Source organism: Sturnira hondurensis, unplaced genomic scaffold (genome assembly GCF_014824575.4).
Source record: "Sturnira hondurensis isolate 20B ecotype Veracruz unplaced genomic scaffold, ASM1482457v3 Scaffold0010128, whole genome shotgun sequence".
NCBI classification, from domain to species: Eukaryota; Metazoa; Chordata; class Mammalia; order Chiroptera; family Phyllostomidae; genus Sturnira; species Sturnira hondurensis.
The window spans coordinates 9534608-9551615 of record NW_028082759.1 but is presented as its reverse complement, the minus strand read 5'-3'; the positions used below and the strand labels follow the sequence as shown (position 1 = coordinate 9551615).

At 39.9% G+C, this 17008-nt stretch overlaps 1 protein-coding gene across 3 annotated transcripts in view; it reads left to right on the top strand.

Annotated features, from left to right (window-relative positions):
• Positions 1–17008, top strand: part of MND1 (meiotic nuclear divisions 1) — a 50423-nt gene that overhangs the window by 10106 nt on the left and 23309 nt on the right. For all 3 annotated transcript variants that reach the window (XM_037058207.1, XM_037058208.1, XM_037058209.1), the window contains exons 3-4: positions 284–341; positions 4083–4231. In XM_037058207.1, the coding sequence (XP_036914102.1) occupies positions 284–341; positions 4083–4231 (207 nt within the window). The remainder of the gene's footprint in view (positions 1–283; positions 342–4082; positions 4232–17008) is intronic.

Sequence of the window (17008 nt, the reverse complement as noted above, 5' to 3'; positions counted from 1 at the left end):
AGAAGCCAGTTATCTCGTGTTAACATATCGTTCATCCCAACTGGTCGTTATGCTTCAGTAGGAAGGTGTTCTCCTGGGACTTTAAGAATTGTATGTTTATGCAAAACCTGTCCGTTTTAATTTCTGAAGATAATGTGCAGCTGCTTCTAGCTGCAAAATGCTTGATTCTATTGCACAGTTCATTTCCAGGCCTAGTTTTTTAATACAATGTTTTATGAACATAGTTATGATAAATATGTAGTATAAAAGCATGTTTTTCATCTCTAAAAATTTTTTTAAACAGAAAGATGTGTATCAGTTAAAAGACATGGAGAAGATTGCTCCCAAAGAAAAAGGCATTAGTAAGTATCAAAGACATTTTGGGACATTAGGGAAATATTGGTCATCTTTCCTCCTATGGTCCTTCATTTTACAGAAACATAAAGTCTAGAGATGAATGTTTGTAAAAGCCCTTACATGATGTCCTAGGGCCGTGGCCACGAGTCCTGTGTTTGGAGTATACTGTAGAAAAATAAAAGGGAATATTCATGCATGCCTGTGGACACACAGACACATGTGTGGTATGCACAGATACCACATTTATCTATTTATGGGTATGGTGTACTTCAAAAGAAGTAAAAGCTGTTCCCATATGTTTTAATATTTGTTAAATGTGACTTTTTGTGTTAACATAGTGTATTCGTTTTCTATAGCAGCAAATTATCACAAACTTGGTGCCTTAACATGATAGAAATTCATTTTCTCATAGTTCTGGAGGCCAGAAGTTGGAAATTCAGGTGTCCATGGGGTGGGCTCCTTCGGGAAGCTCTGAGGCAGAGGCAGAGTCACGGTTCTCTCCCTGCCTGCGTGACTGTCTGCCGTTCCCATCCCTGCCTCTGTCTTCACGGGGCCCTCCCCTTTGTCTTCTCCCTTTCTGACTCTAATAAGGACATGTGTCATTGGATTTGGGGCCCATCCTAAATCCAGGATGATTTCACCGTGAGATCCTTAATCATATCTGTACAGATGCTTTTAACGAACAAGGTCACATTCATAGGTTCTGAGGGTTATCCTTTGAGGGGTCACTTTTGAACTCACTATGTATTATACATTTTTTAAAAAACTTTTCTGGCCCTGGCTGGTGTAGCTCAGTGGATTGAGCGCGGGCCTGTGAACCAGAGGATCGCGGTTCTATTCCCAGTCAGGGCACATGCCTGGGTTGCAGGCCAGTTCCCGGCACGAGGATGCACGAGAAGCAACCATACATTGATGTTTCTCTTCCTCTCTCCTTCCTTTCCCCTCTAAAGATAAATAAATAAAATATTTTTAAAAAACTTTTCTGAGTATAGAAACTACATGCTTATTTGAACAGATTTGGAAATTATAAGGAATGTACTGAAAATAAAACTTGTTCATAATCTTTCTATTCTGAGAAACCATTGTTAACACTTGGGTGTATTTTGCTGTCTTATTCTTAAGGTCTGTTTGTCGTTGTATGTGTATGTTTGTCCATTTCACTGAGAAGAAACTGCTGCACATACAGTTTTGTGTTCATGTATTTTTTATATAGCTTTTTATCATCGACATGTACCTATGTCATTTGCCTTGAAAAATGACATACAACAGCTGCATCTCCTTGTGTTTGGTTCTGAGACCACCTACTGTGTCATAATTTGCTAAGCCCGTTTCCTATTGTTGAACATCTAGCTTCTTCCCAAATTTTTGCTGCTAAAATAAATGGGTAATTAACATGCTATGCATACATTTTTTTCTAAAAGACTATTTTTATAGAGCAGTTTCAGGTTCACGGAAAATTTGGGAGGAACGTTCAGAGATTTCTCTTATAATTTCTATCTCCTGCCCCCAACATGTGTAGCTTCTACTGTCAACATCACTCGCCAGCGGTACATTCGTTACAGTGGATGAACCTGCAGTGGCACATCACAGTCACCCGAAGCCAGTAGGTTACACTGGAGTCCCCTCTTGGTGGTGTACATCCTGTGGGTTTGGACAAATGCATGACAACACCGGTCCTTCACATGGTGTTGTACAGAGTGTTCTCACTGCCCCAAAATCCTCTGTGCTCTGCCTATTCATCCCTTCCTCCCCACCTCGTAATGTTTTCCACATCTCATTACTTCAGAAGGAAATAGAATAGAAAATAGACTTGTGTAGCCTTAGGCTTTTTATGTGTATTCTCAAAGGAAAGGCTGTACAAAATCAAACTCACATTCGTTTCCCGGAACTATGTTTTCACTTTAGAATTCTTTCACGTTTTTTTTAGTTTGTACTTTTTTACAATGAAGTTGAACATTTTACACATTTGGCATCCATTTTATTTATTTATTAAATCTTTAATTTTTCTAATAGATTTTATTATATTTAGTGATCTTTCTTGGTACAGTTTATTTAATAGAAAGTATAAAAAATAGTAAGAATCATCCATGAATTTCAAACATTTGTGAAACATGACTATTTATTTTAATATGCTACTTTTAAAAACTTTTTTGATTTATAAACTTACCCCTAACCATAATATCCAGTTTATTTCTTTTTAAAAAATATTTATTTATTTTTTAAGATTTTATTTATTTACCTTTAGAGGGCAAGGGAAGGAGAGAGGGAGAGAAATATCAATGTATGGTTGCCTCTTGTGTGTCCCCTGCTGGGAACTGGCCTGCAACCCAGGCATGTGCCCTGACTAGGAATTGAACCGCAATCGTCTGATTCACAGGCTCCTGCTCAATCCACTGAGCTACACCAGCCAGGAATATTTATTTATTTTTAGAGAGAGGGGAAGGGAAGGAGAAAGAGTGGAAGAGAAACATCAATGTGTGGTTGCCTCTCATGTGTCCCCTACTGGGGACCTGGCCTGCAACCCAGGCATGTGCCCTGACTGGGAATTGAACCAACAACCCCTTGCTTCAGAGGCCCATGCTCAATCCACTGAGCTACACCAGCCAGGGCCCAGTTTATTTCTTTATTGTTTAATTGTTCATAATAGTTTTATTTTAGTTTTCTTTCTTAGCAAAAAANAGCCAGGAATATTTATTTATTTTTAGAGAGAGGGGAAGGGAAGGAGAAAGAGTGGAAGAGAAACATCAATGTGTGGTTGCCTCTCATGTGCCCCCTACTGGGGACCTGGCCTGCAACCCAAGCATGTGCCCTGACTGGGAATTGAACCAGCAACCCCTTGCTTCAGAGGCCCATGCTCAATCCACTGAGCTACACCAGCCAGGGCCCAGTTTATTTCTTTATTGTTTAATTGTTCATAATAGTTTTATTTTAGTTTTCTTTCTTAGCAAAAAAGGCAGTACATATTTATTGTTGGAAAAAATAAGAAAATAAGCAAAATGAAGGAAATAAAAATTGCTTCTTAATCTGTCATTCGAAGGTAATCACTTTCACATTAGTATATACTGTCTTTTAACTTTGTATTTTAATATAATACATTCTACATAGTACATTTTGAATGTATGTATAGCATGCCATTAAACATTTTATAACAAACTTAATAATTGCATAGTATCCCATCATAAGCAAATATTTTTAAAAGTCTAGTTATTGGACTGGTCTCCAACTCTTTGCTACTGAAAACAGTGCTTTGACAAGAATCCTTATGCGCATCCATCATTAGTTCTTTGGCCGAATGTATGTGATGGCACTTCTACATAAAAGGCGTGCGTAAGCCTAACCCTGTAGTTTCATGCCACCATGGGTTTTCCGCCCACGTTGAGACTACCCCGTTCCCTGAGTCCTTTATTATGTCTCTCAGTGTTTTTAATTTGGTCGTCAAAGTGTCGTATCTCAATGCTCTTTTACATTTCTCTAATTATTAATGGGGTTGGACGTTTTTCCTGTTTACTGACCATGCACAGTTTGCAGATGCCCATTGACATACTTTTGTTCTTCTATTGGACGGTTTGGCTTTTTTGTTACTGTTTCTAAAAGCCCCTTATTTATTAATTCTCTTTAAAAATATTGTTTATGCTGTTGCACTTGATTAACTTACTAACTCTTGATCTATAATATCTGTTGTATTTCCCCAGTTATTGGCCTTTTAATTTTACTCATAATAAATGTTTAAAAATTGTCTCTCTCAGCTGCTATGTCAGTGAAAGAAGTTCTTCAAAGCTTAGTCGATGACGGTATGGTTGACTGTGAGCGCATCGGAACGTCTAATTACTATTGGGCCTTTCCGAGCAAAGCTCTTCATGCGAGGAAACGTAAGTTGGAGGTTCTGGAGTCTCAGGTAAGCCAGCACAGTTAAAAATAATAGATTTGCTTTGTAGGAAATCCATTCCACTTAATCTTTTTATTTAATGATTTCTGTTAAATTGTTCACGTATATTATTTGACTCAACTTCCGAAGATATCAGCATCACTTTCTCCCAAACAATATAAGGACCTTAGGCCCTGACCCACATGGCTCAGTTCGTTGGACATTGTTCTGCAAATGAAAAGGTTGCTGGTTCGATTCCTGGTCAGGGCACATGCCTGGGTTGTAGGTTCGGTCCCTGGTCGAGTCACATACGAGAGGCAGCTGATCGATATTTCTCTCACAGAACAATGTTTTTCTCCCTCCCTTCCTCTCTTCCCCTCACTCAAAAAATAAATAAATAAAATCTTTAAAAATATATACATATGTATATCTTAGAAGGTTTTAACCTTCATCTTCCCATTGCCATGATATCGTGTTCTAGTATTTTAGTTCCTTTTTAGGTTTATAGAAGAATTGGTGGCAGGGTACAGAGTGTTCCCTGAAGCCCACCCCTGCCTCCCTACCAAATGCACAGTCTCCCCCGTTATCCCGTTTCGTGTTAGTTTTTGTGCAGACACGTGCTTTCGTTCATCTTGGGAATTGTGAGTCCCGTGATAACATGCTTCGTTGTTGGGCGGACCTCCAGGCTGTTTTCTCCGCAGCTGCGCTCCTCTGCATTCCTGTCTGCAGTGCAAGGAGCTTTCACCGCGTTCGCGTTTGCGTTCGCACCCAAGCTTGTCATTGCCCGCCTTTCTGATCGGTGGGTGTGAAGTGGCATCTCATTGTTTTGATTTCCGCTTCCCTGGTGACTAAGGATGTCGAACATCTTTTCCGGTGTTTCCTGACCATTTGTGTATCTTTCTCAGAGACCTATCTGTTCAGATCTTTTGCCATGTTTTACCTCTTAAACATGATGCTGCATTTTTTCCTGTAAGGAAACGACATGCGTATTTATCACTCAGCAGTTTTTTAAACTGGTTATGCAATTAAAAACTTTATGCAGGGTGATTTACTTTTAGGCCTTACTGTGTTTGACTGTCTTCATGAGTTTTTGTTCTGGCTTCTTTCCTCTTTGTAAATTCCCTTGTCCTTCATTTCTACTTAGCCATTTCTCAACATCTCTCCTCAGAAACCTTGAACTCCCATAGTTTAAGGATATATACCACAGCTTTTCTCTGAACTTTTCACATGTATACATCTTCTCTTCTTGATTAGTTTTTAAAATAAGTTTATTGAGGGATCATTGACAAACAAAATCTGCTCATATTTAAAGTTTATAAACTGGTAAGTTTTGACGTATGTATATATTTCATGAAACTATCATCCCAGTCAAGATAATGACTTACCCATCACCCCAGAAAGTTTTTTTATTCCCTTTTTCAGCTCTTCTCCCCTGCCCTTCCCTGCACTGGTCCCCTGCCCCCGTCCCCAGGCAGCGACTGATTTGCTCTCTGTCACTATGCATTAGTTTATCTTCCTAGAATTTTCTATAAATGGAACCATACAGTCTGTACTCTTTTTCCTGGCTTCTTTTACTCAGCATAATTATTTAAAGATGTATCTATGTTACTTATGTATTAATCATTTTTTTTATTGCTGAGTGGCACTCCGTTGTATGTATATACAATAGTTTGTTTACCTGTTGATGGACATTCGGATTTTTTGTTTGTTTTAGTTTTGGGTTATTAGAAATAAAGCTGCTGTGAATATTCACATACAAGTCTTTGTATGAATGTTTGTTTTCATTGACAGTTGGAAAATAACCTTGCAATGAAATAGTTGGATCATATGGTAGGCATATGTTAACTTTTTAAGAGATCGTCAAACTGTTTTCCTTAGTGTTCTGCAATTTTATATTCCCACTAGCGACGTGTGAGAGCTCCAGTCCCTCCACATCCTGATTGGTACTTGGTCTGGTACCCATTCTAAAAAGTGTGTCGTGATATCTCTCGGTTTTAATTCCCATTTCCCTATTGACTAATAATGCTGAGCATCCTTGCGTGTGTTCATTTGTCATCCTTTTATGTTCACTGATGAAGTGTCTGTACAGATCGTTCTGTCTCTTAAAAAATTGAGTCGTTTGTTTTTATTACTGAGTTTAGACAGTTCTCTGTACTTAATGGATATAAATTCTATCACAGATAAATGCTTTCCAAATGTTTTTCTTCCAGTCTGTAGTTCATCTTTTTGTTCTCTTAACTGTTTTGAAGAGCAGAAGTACTTAATTTTGATGAAGTCTACTTTGTCAATTTGTTTCTTTATGGTTGGTGTTTCTGGGGTTAGAACTTACTTTCTTCCAGGCAATTTTTCATGCCTGAAATTGGGTGTAACAGGTGCTCGTTAAGCATTTCTTGGTTGATTTCATAAGACCGAGAAACTGTGACTTTGAGAAAAATGGCCAAATGTACATTTTTCATTTCCTCGCCTCTGAATTTAGCACTCTCTACTAAGCAAGCAGAGGAGTTTGGCAAACATTAATAGAAATAAGCAAGAGATTCTCACTAGTATGCTAGTATAGTGAGTGTATTTTTAAAAAGTAAGCACAATATCATGTTTATTTATACTGAATGATTGAGGAATAGGATGTTCTAATTAGTTACTGTCAATATACTCCTCCCTGCTGGTCTGAGAGTCAGCATCCAGTGTGTTTTGTGACACATCCCTCTCTCCCCACCCTTGTTTGCAAACTGGAGGTCAAAGCTTAACCTCACACACCTGTTCAGAAATCAGAGGTCAAGTCAGAGGCTAACACATAGGCAGCATGTTTAATATCTCCTGTTTCAAGCACTCCAGAAGTGGATGAGTGATGAGATTCTGATATGTCATTTGTAAAAGGCTGATAGCTGTTGGCATTTGTTATCAAACAAACAACGGACACTCAGTGCCCGTTCACTCCTCTGAACCTACCCTCTTTTTTCCCCAAACTTTGGGAAGTCATGCCGACGGCATATTCTGCCCCAGCAATCATGGCTTTGAAGGTTGCTTATTGTTTTAGAGACTCGATACGGGTTAATGGAAAGATAGTTCGAAATCAGGCATAGATTTAAGTCAGGTCTCACTTCTTATTAATTGTAGGATCTTGGAAAAATTTCTTAAGCTCTTTAAAGTCTCAGTTTCGCAATTTGTAAAAGAGAGATTATGCTCATTTCAAAGGGCTGTGGTGCAGCTTTACGTGGCACATGTGAAGTGCCTGGTGGAAGTGGGCACTTAGCGTGTGGCAGCCACAGATTCGGTCACGTTAGTATGCATTCAGGAGTGTGTGCTGTAAGTTGGTGTGTTCAGTCAGAACAGATATTTGAGGGTCTGCTATGTGTAAAACATTTTACCAGGTACAAGGAAAAGTAGAAAGTAGAATTCAAAATCCATGCTTGGTAAGAAAGAGCTCATAACCTGTGCTGAAGCTGGTACACATACGCACGAGAGGCGAAAGTGTTACATGGCCAACTGCCCAAATGAGTTGTAGAGATGAAAAATGCGGCAGGAGATGGTGGGATTTATATAAAGATGGGAGGCGCTCAGTTAATGTGGAATTGAACCAGATTCCAAACTCAAGGTTGCGCTGAAGGATCTGTTTATTCAACACGTTGCCAAAGTAAAATGTGAATTTCCTTTGCGTTTCTTGTTAATTACTTCCAGATTAGAGAGAGAGAGAACTCTTAATTTCTTTCCCCCATCAATCTCTTCTTTTTTGGTTCTGTCAGTGATTTCAATTATGTGCAGGAATGCATTCATCTTTTGAGAATAGACATTTTTGTAGCAGATCTGAAAATTAAATCAGGAAACACATTTTTTTCCTCCCTTCCCTTTAGGTTGTATGTATTGGCCATTATTAAAGACAGTCTGAAAAAGCCTCATGATTGTAATTTAGATTTCTCTTTAATGTCTTCTAAGCTAACAAACAAGCCGTCAGCTGTGTGTGGGGAGGGTTAACTATTAATACTTCCACAGATATTTACTCCGTGGCTGTTCTCTGCATGCACCGTGCCAAGTTCTTTGGGCAATACAAAATAATGGAATGTGTATTTCATGTTGAGATGATTTACACTTTAGTCGGTAATGCAAGATAAATAGCTTATATAGTTAACTTTTTATGAAAAGACATAGTTAAATTTTTTATGAAAGGTTAATTAATTGTGTAAAATTTAATTCTGAGGTCAATGCCAAAGACTGTTGTTGTTACAGGTCCTAATTGTTACACAAGTTTAGAGGATGGTAAGATTTTTCTGAATCCCTCTAGTTAGGGGAAACTTCTTAGGAACAGTTACTTTGAGCAGAAATTGTAGTAGATTTAGGTGAGTGGGAGAAGTTGCGAGGGGGCTGAGGATGCCACTGATGCTTATGTTATAATGACAGCCAGAATGCATTGAGCATGTAGCCGGGTACAGTTCTAACAGCGTGTCTTGGTTATTTTGGACCGCGTAGCAAAAGACCACAGGCCGGGCAGCTTATAAACAGCAGAAACTTATTTCTCACAGGTTTGGAGGCCAGTCAGGTAGGAGTCCTCACTGGATCGCTGACTTCTCAGTTTACAAACCTCACGCGGTAGAAGGGGCTAGGCATCTCTCTGGGTACTCTTACAAAGGCACCGATCTTATTCATAAGGACCTCACCCTCAGACTTACGCACCTCCTGAAGGGCCCTCCTACTAATGCCATTACCTTTAGGGCTTAGGACTTCGATATATTAATTTGAAGAGGACACAAACATTCAGATCATAACAGAGCTTTTATGGCATTTGATTCTTACAACTGCATGAGGTAGGTGTTAACTCCACTTTACATGTGAGAAGACTGAGGCACCAAGAGGTTAAATAACTTGCCTGAGGTGACAGCATTAGTAGATGGTGAAGCAGGGTGCAAATCCAGGCATTCCGACTCCATAGTCCTTGCTAGAGACAATACATAAGCAAAGCTTTAAAGCAAATTGCATTCAGTGAATTGTTGGTGACCAGCATGCAAAGAATGTGCAATTTTTGTTGTTGTATAATAATGGGAAAATAAGATTAGAAATTAGATTGAGGGTACATTTTGGGATGTTTTAATGGTTGGTTTGATTTTTATCATATACACCAAGAAGGGAAAGTTGAAAATTTTCTTGCCAGATTATTTTTATGTTTGTTTTCCTGATCTAAGTATAAGCCTTAGAATATAGTGCCATTACATTATAATATTAAGCACAAACAAATTGTGCTTAATTATTTCTATATATAAAAAGGATGGATTTTAAAAAATCGAGATTACTGTAATCATTACTGGTTAATGAAAATCATCTTTCCTGTTGTATGTTGTGGACTGGAAGGAAGAGAAAAGCTGGCCCGGGGATGTCCTCCTAGACCACGTGTGCAGTAGTCAGGGCAGAAACTGGGCAGTGCTGGCCTGATTTCCACATTCATTCATCAGCATTTATTAGGTCTCTACATGTCTCAGTAACTGCATTCTGTGCTGGAGGTGAACATGACCAAGATGTACCTGCCTTCAACGGTGTCTGCCGTGGAAATAAGGCACGCTGAAAGAAATGAAGCACAAAGAAGTACTAAGCCCTGCTGAGGAGGAGATGATAAAAAGTTTCCCAGAAGAAAAGTTTTTTGAGGTGGAGATGCATAGATACATGTGTCACTGGTTAGTGGACATTTTGTTAGAGGAGCAAGAAGAGCCACCCAGGACAGCGTGTTAAAACACAAATATATGAAAAGACTCACATTCAGAAAGCTGTGAACACTTTGGTGTGACTAGTGTGTGGGGTTACAGGAGGGGTGACAGCAGGTCTTTAGGCTGCCCAGTGGCAGGAGCAGGATCACAGAGCGCCTTAAAACCAGGCCGAGGAATCTGGACTTCATTACTCAGGACTGGGAAACCATCCGGTGGGCAGGCGTTGAAGATAACTGCTGTAGCAGAGGGGAAGAAGTGGGGACTGGAGAAAGGCTGGTCAGTGAAGACGCCCGTTCCGAGTTCTGGACCAGAGATGTCTAAGCCAAGATTGCGGCAGTGGGGATGGAAGGAAGGGAGAGACTTGAGAGGTATCGGTATGTAGCATCAACAGAGGTTCGAAACCAACTGGATGTGGAGAAAGGGAGAGGAAAAAATGTGTAACTGCAAGGTGGTTTGGGTGACTAAGTGCATAGTAGTTTCAGAGTCTGGAAGACACAAAGGAGCAGGTTTGGGCGATGAATTGAATTTTGAACATACTGAATATGAGTTGCCTGTCTCTCTACATTTTTGCAGAGGTGTTCAGTAGGGAGCTGAGTGGATGGAGGTGGATCTCAGTGCACAGGTAAAGGCAGGAGATAAAAACTGGGAAATCAAAGGTACGGAAGTGGCAGGGGAAGCTGTGGGAGTAGAGGAGACTTCCTGGGAAGAATGTGCAGAGCCAGAAGGGAAAGGGGCCGAGCACAGGACACTGGGGATCAGCCTGGGGGTCGGTAGTCTGACAGGGGAGCTGCCTGGATTTGAGTTACTTTTCGCTGTTTCAGTCATCTTAACAGAAAACATATATTCCCCTAACATGGGGCTGCATAGGCTAGTTAAACCCCGTGAATGGTCGTTCTTCTAAATGGTAGTTCTTCAAAAATGAGAGTCTTGCAGAAAGAATACACTAACCCTTCTTTACAATTAGGAAGACTAGAGTGTTATTTGCCTAGATTTATATCCACTAAGTATGTTAGCACTAGTTATTTCCCATCAGTTTTCAGAAGTCCTAACTGGGGTCATCTAGACCATGTATTGTGAATCTTACTTGACCCACTCGTGAGCTGAGAGGCTAATGCTGCGTGGAACACACTTTGGGAAACACTGCCCAACTTTATGGCTGTGTTTCAGCAGAGAAGCCTGTCTCCTGCCTTAGAGCTGATGTCCATTCTGTGCTGCTGCCTGTAGTAGTCTGGCCAGTTGGCAGACCACATCCCAACAGGTTCAAAGCTGTATTGATTAAATATTCCTGTGTGGAGTCCCTCAAAGAGCCCAACCCATAATCCTTTTCCCTGAACAACTCCCTCATTCCAAGGCACTTAAGTGAGGTGGCCAGCTTTCTGCTGGTGTGTATGTGTAGTGTCTAATTTAAGGATTTTCCATCTGTTCTCTATCCATTTAGCATACTTGAGACTTGTATCTCTAACATGACATTAGCAAGTGAGAACTTCTTAAGCCACGAAAACTATGTATTGTACTATTTTTAAATGTTTATGTTGGCATTTTTCTCTAATAAATGTAAAATGTATTCACTGTAGAAAAAGAATATAAGGAAAAAGGTAAATTCCTTGCAATCCTATTGCTTAAAACTAATTACTGTTGGTATTTTGATATGTAGTCTTTCATTTTGTGTGCATGAATCAGGATATTTTCAGCCACAAATAACAAAAGTAGATCCATATTGACTTAAATAATAGTTTTGTTTTATTTTTACCTTACATAAGAAATTTGGAGGATTGGGTTCTTTCAGGGTTGGTTAATCTTGCCACACATTGGTGTCAGGTCTGGACTGGCTCATCTGGCGTTTTTGGCTTTCTGTTTTGGGGTGCAGGTAGCTAGGACACCTGCCCCATCTTCCCTTGACAATGTCTAAAGCAGGAGGAGAGATGGACCTTCTTGTCCATCTCTCTCTTTTTGATCTGGGAGGAACATCTCAGAAGGCCCCCTCCCCAAGCAAGCTGCTTTTGTGTGGCATCGGCCAGGCCTGAGGCGCACGCTCCCGGGGGAAGGCCAAGCCGTCCCAGTTCCCCCGTGAGCCCAGGGCGGGCCGTGCTCTCTGACCATGAAGCTATTCCAAGTCTGAAGAGAGTGGGAGTTTTCTGGGTAAAGGCTTTAGAGAGGCGACTGCCAGGGTCTGCAAAACTTCACCGATGTGAATTTAAAAGTCCTGTCTTTTAAAGTGAACATGTTTATTACATCTCTCCATCATCTTGGATAATCAAGAGTTAAATATATGTTTGTTGAGATCAGGTGGCTCAAAAACTGGGGTGGGTAGTAGATAAAGTATATAAACTGAGTATTTTATTAATAAATAATAAAAAGTAATACAAAATTACACTATTACATCTGTGAAACACGTGAATTTTTATGATAGGACTTAAGAGATTTACTTTTGATATTTATTTGTTTTGCTTTTGTAGTAGGTAGCTTTGGGCCAAGCTTCTACGCCTTCTCCTAGGAATTATTCTCCTTTGCTCTTGGAGCACCTTGCTGGATGGGTTTAAAACACAGACTCCAGGATTACAGAATTGTCACCACACCCAAAACAGTCTTCCGTGCTTTTTCTATGAGTTACAGCTTTATGACAGCCGTTCTTGAGTCACAACTTTTTTCTCCCAAAGTCAACCATCCCAGAAAAGATTTGCTCCACAAACCACTGGACTACAGTTTTGATGTCATGCCACCAGGTGGCGGCAGTCTCAAAATCCTGTGTATCCTCAGTCTCAGGGCAGCTCTTACTCCAGTTTGTTTGGCCTGTTTTTTCCTCAAAAAGCATATCAATATTTTATACAGATTCATATTTCAATATTTCTAATCTCTCTGGCTGCCTTATGTATTGAGAAGTTTTACAGAGATAGCAGTTAGTGGGTGCTTTTTTTGTGTAAATATGCCTTTGACATGACCAAAGGTCATTCTTCAGACTTCCAGGCTTGCATTTCATCAGATTCAAATATAGGGTTTTGTTCAGGTTCCCCAGTATTTATATTTATTTATAATCATAAGTTTCCTATGTTATAAATCTTTTTGAAAAATAGCTTTTGATTAGATGCAAAACAACCTCAATTTCAAATTTTGTTAATTATTTTCTTTTTAAAATCTATGTGCATTTCACCTTTTCAATAATTTTTAACATTTAAAAGTGCCTCAAATCGCCCTGGTTGGTGTGGCTCAGTGGATTGAGCGCCGACTTGTGAACCAGAAAGTCACAGGTTTGATTCCCAGTCAGGGCACATGCCTGGCTTGTGGGCCAGCTCCCCAGTAGGGGGCATGTGAAAGGCAATCAGTCGATGCATCTCTCACTCATTGAGGTTTCTGTCCCACTCTCCCTCCTTTCCCTTCTCTCTAAAAAGTAAGTAAATAACTTTTTTTAAAGAAAATACTTCAAATCTTAGCTTGTTTGGCTGCTTTCCACTCCCGAGTTAGTTTACCATCCAAATGTGTTAGGGTGCTCTCTTTACTCTGCTAAAGCTATTTAGGCTGTGAAAGAGGTGTTTGCTTTTGTAATCCTCTGAGGTCCAAGTTTTCTTGAACCTTTCAGCTTTATGAGGCAGAAATGGAAAAAGAGGAAAGAGCATTATTCTCTGTCATGAGCCAGGAGCCGTCCCCCAGTGCCAGGTCTGTTGGGGGCACACCTCCCCAACAAGTGGTAGAGTCACACGCGGGGTGCACAGACAGAGAGGAGCAGAGCGAGCAGCTGCTGTGAAGTGTCGGTCGTCGGCAGGTCCCCAGGTGGAGAGGCGGCTGCCGCGGGGGCCCGAGTCCAGTGGAGCGCAACCTGTAGCACAGCCAAGCTGGAGCACTGGGTGGTGGAAGCTCTGTGTTCTTATAGCCCACCAGGGGCTGCAGGCCCCCTCATATCAGTGTCCGCGTGGAGTCCTTTTCCAGGTGTCCAGACCTGTGGTTTGGGCATTCTGGGCCCACTTAAGGGCGTTTCTGTTACACCCTGTTACCTCAGGCTTGGGCGTATGGCCACTTGACATAATTGTCATGGCTGACAGCGACTCCATATTGGATCGTCTAAGGTGTCCAGAAAGTCCTCTCTGCTCTTGCTCTGTACATTCTCTTAAAAAGATGGTTTTAATGAAAGGCCTTTATGGGCAGGTCCTCTAAGTACTGTTTCTCAGCACTGTTGTCTCTTTATGACTTTTTCTTTGGCTTTATAAATGTAATGTAGAGTTTCTTATAATCTGGCCTATTTAAGTTAAATTTGAGATTAAGCACTATAATGCTTTTTATAGCAAGTAATTTGTTTTAGTTTAGATTGGTGGCTTACAACGAAACTAAATTACTTAAAGAAATTGAAAGAAATTACTTTCAAATTACTTTTAAATTACTTAAAGAAATCTTTATTAGATCAAAACATTTAAAATTTCATTCAAGCAGCATTTTCATTGAAATTTCAATAGTGGATGATCTTAATTCTCCTAAGGAGTTTTTGGAAATTTTAGCAGTAAAATGCAAGCATATTATTTCCCATTGCTGTTGAAAGATAGTAGGAAAATAAGCAATACCTTATGTAAAGATAATTTTAACATCTTTATAGATCTGCTGTTAGATTGTCATCAATTATTATAATCTATGAAAGTAAGGATAGNAGCACTATAATGCTTTTTATAGCAAGTAATTTGTTTTAGTTTAGATTGGTGGCTTACAACGAAACTAAATTACTTAAAGAAATTGAATAACTTATTAGATCAAAACATTTAAAATTTCATTCAAGCAGCATTTTCATTGAAATTTCAATAGTGGATGATCTTGATTCTCCTAAGGAGTTTTTGGAAATTTTAGCAGTAAAATGCAAGCATAGTATTTCCCATTGCTGTTGAAAGATAGTAGGAAAATAAGCAATACCTTATGTAAAGATAATTTTAACATCTTTATAGATCTGCTGTTAGATTGTCATCAATTATTATAATCTATGAAAGTAAGGATAGCAGTCTTGGAGTAGCAGGATATCCAGCAGTCCTGGATAGCAGTCCTGGAGTTCATTGGGTGTGTGGGTGTCCCCGTGGACCACATGTGGTCCCCACTCAACAGTGAGAGAATGAGAGCCCACCTGGAGCTACGTTAAATTCTGTCCCTGAGGACATTGAAACCTAACTCTGAGAGTTGGCGTGGACTGAACCTCTGAAAAACCAGGCTAGAAGGGAGTGGGGTGGTGAGGGGTGGCGTGCTGTGTAGCCCCCAGAGGAACAGAAGATGTCTTCTGTATCGTGGGGTTACAGGTTGGGGGACCCGGCAGGGAAGCCTACCCAGAACCCAGGAGCTTGGCCACGCAAGGATTCAGCTTCCACATCTGTCAGGCCCAGAGAGCACTGAGGCATCTTAATAGCAGTACGATATGTTCCACTCCCTTGACCTGTTTTTTCTCCCCTTCTCCAAGCTGGGGTGGGGTGGGTTGGGGCCAGGAACGAGAAACAGCAGTCAGGGGGCTGGAGGGAGAACAGAAACTCTAGACCAGGAAAGAGAAGGACGACGTGTCCTCTCCAGCAAAAGAGCCCTGCCGGCCAGTTGTTGTGGAAAAGGGGAGAAGTCTTACTTTCAAATCAAGATTTAAGTGTTAACTTTTGTGTTAGACATTCTAATCTCTGAATCAAGCCTCCGACTGACAACTTAAAACAATTGTAGTTCTTGATTAAGAGTAATCCAAGGAGTCAGTGCATTTTTTGGTCAGAGATAGGCTCTCAAATGTACCAACAGTTTTGTCGCGACTTGTAAAAAACTCTTTTTCTCTGAGTTCTTCTTTACAGTGTTCTTAAAAATTCGTTGGAAACATTTTCTTTGGCTATGTAATTGTGACACCTCCACACCATGAAATATTGATTGAACATCTCTCTATTGTTAAGACAATTACATGGCTCCCATCTTTATATGTAAATATATCTTTATAGTGTTTATTGTTTTCTTAAATTTCTAAATTGAATATTGCCTTAAAAGGTAAATTTTAATGCTTTAGATACGTTTCTTAATTTTTTAAAATGTTTGCTGATTTTAGAGAGAGAGAAAGGGGGGAGAGAAAGACAGACACATCAGTGTGAGAGGAACATGGATTGGTGGCCTCCCATACACACCCCGACCTGGGATCAAACCCAAAACCTACGTGTGTGCCCCAACCAGGAATTGAACCGCCCAGCCTTTTGGCGTATGAGGACGATGATTCAACCAACTGAGCCACACTGGCCAGGGCTGTTTTAAATATTATTTACAAGACTTTTTAAGTATATAAAATTTTAAAGTGAATGATACTGACTTTATTTTTAAGTAAAAATAAAAGACATAGAACCAATTTTTTTCATGACGTTGTACATGGATTTTGACAAAGCTGAGACTGATTTGGATTCTCTTGCTGTTTCTTCTTTTCCCCATTATCTGCTTCTTGACATTCTTTCCCACCTATGAAAATGTCCATCTTCCTTTTCTTTGCTTTAGGATTTTTTTTTTAATTTCTAAAAGGGAGCAAGTAAAAATTCCAAAGCAGCCAGCTTGAATCAATCTTTCTGTTCCTCTTATGAATAGCCAGTTCCTCCAGGCACTGAATTAGCCCTTTGGAAAACAGGCATTGTGTTTCTCCACCCCCCCAGTGTCTGTATCAGTGGCCTGGAAGGCATTCAAGAGGCGCATTGTGTCAGATCCTCAAATCTAAAGATGAAATCCTGTTCTTACTAATTATAAGTAGTTTTTGTTATTGCTGCTGCTGTTGTTTTGTTCTGAGTTACTGGATTTTTAAAAATTATTACTTGCTTTAGTGAAAGTTGGAAATGGATTCATTACAATATATAGTTAGTTCTTGCTTCATGTTGTAGAAATATGTCAGGAGAGTTTGCTTTTTAAAGGAATCCATGCTGAACACCTTTGAATATAGAGTATGTAAATATGGACTTTTCTATTTCTGCCTGTGACAGAAATAATATTTTGTCTAAGTTCAGGCTGCAGTATTTAGCAGTAGTTAATTAATTTTGCTGATAAGCTAGATAATATTCTCCCATATATTAGTATCTTGTGTGTTTTTGGGGGGTTTGTTGCCACAAGAATAGATGTTTAGATCAGTTCTCAAGTGTGGTCCCCCACCCAGAAGCATCAGAAT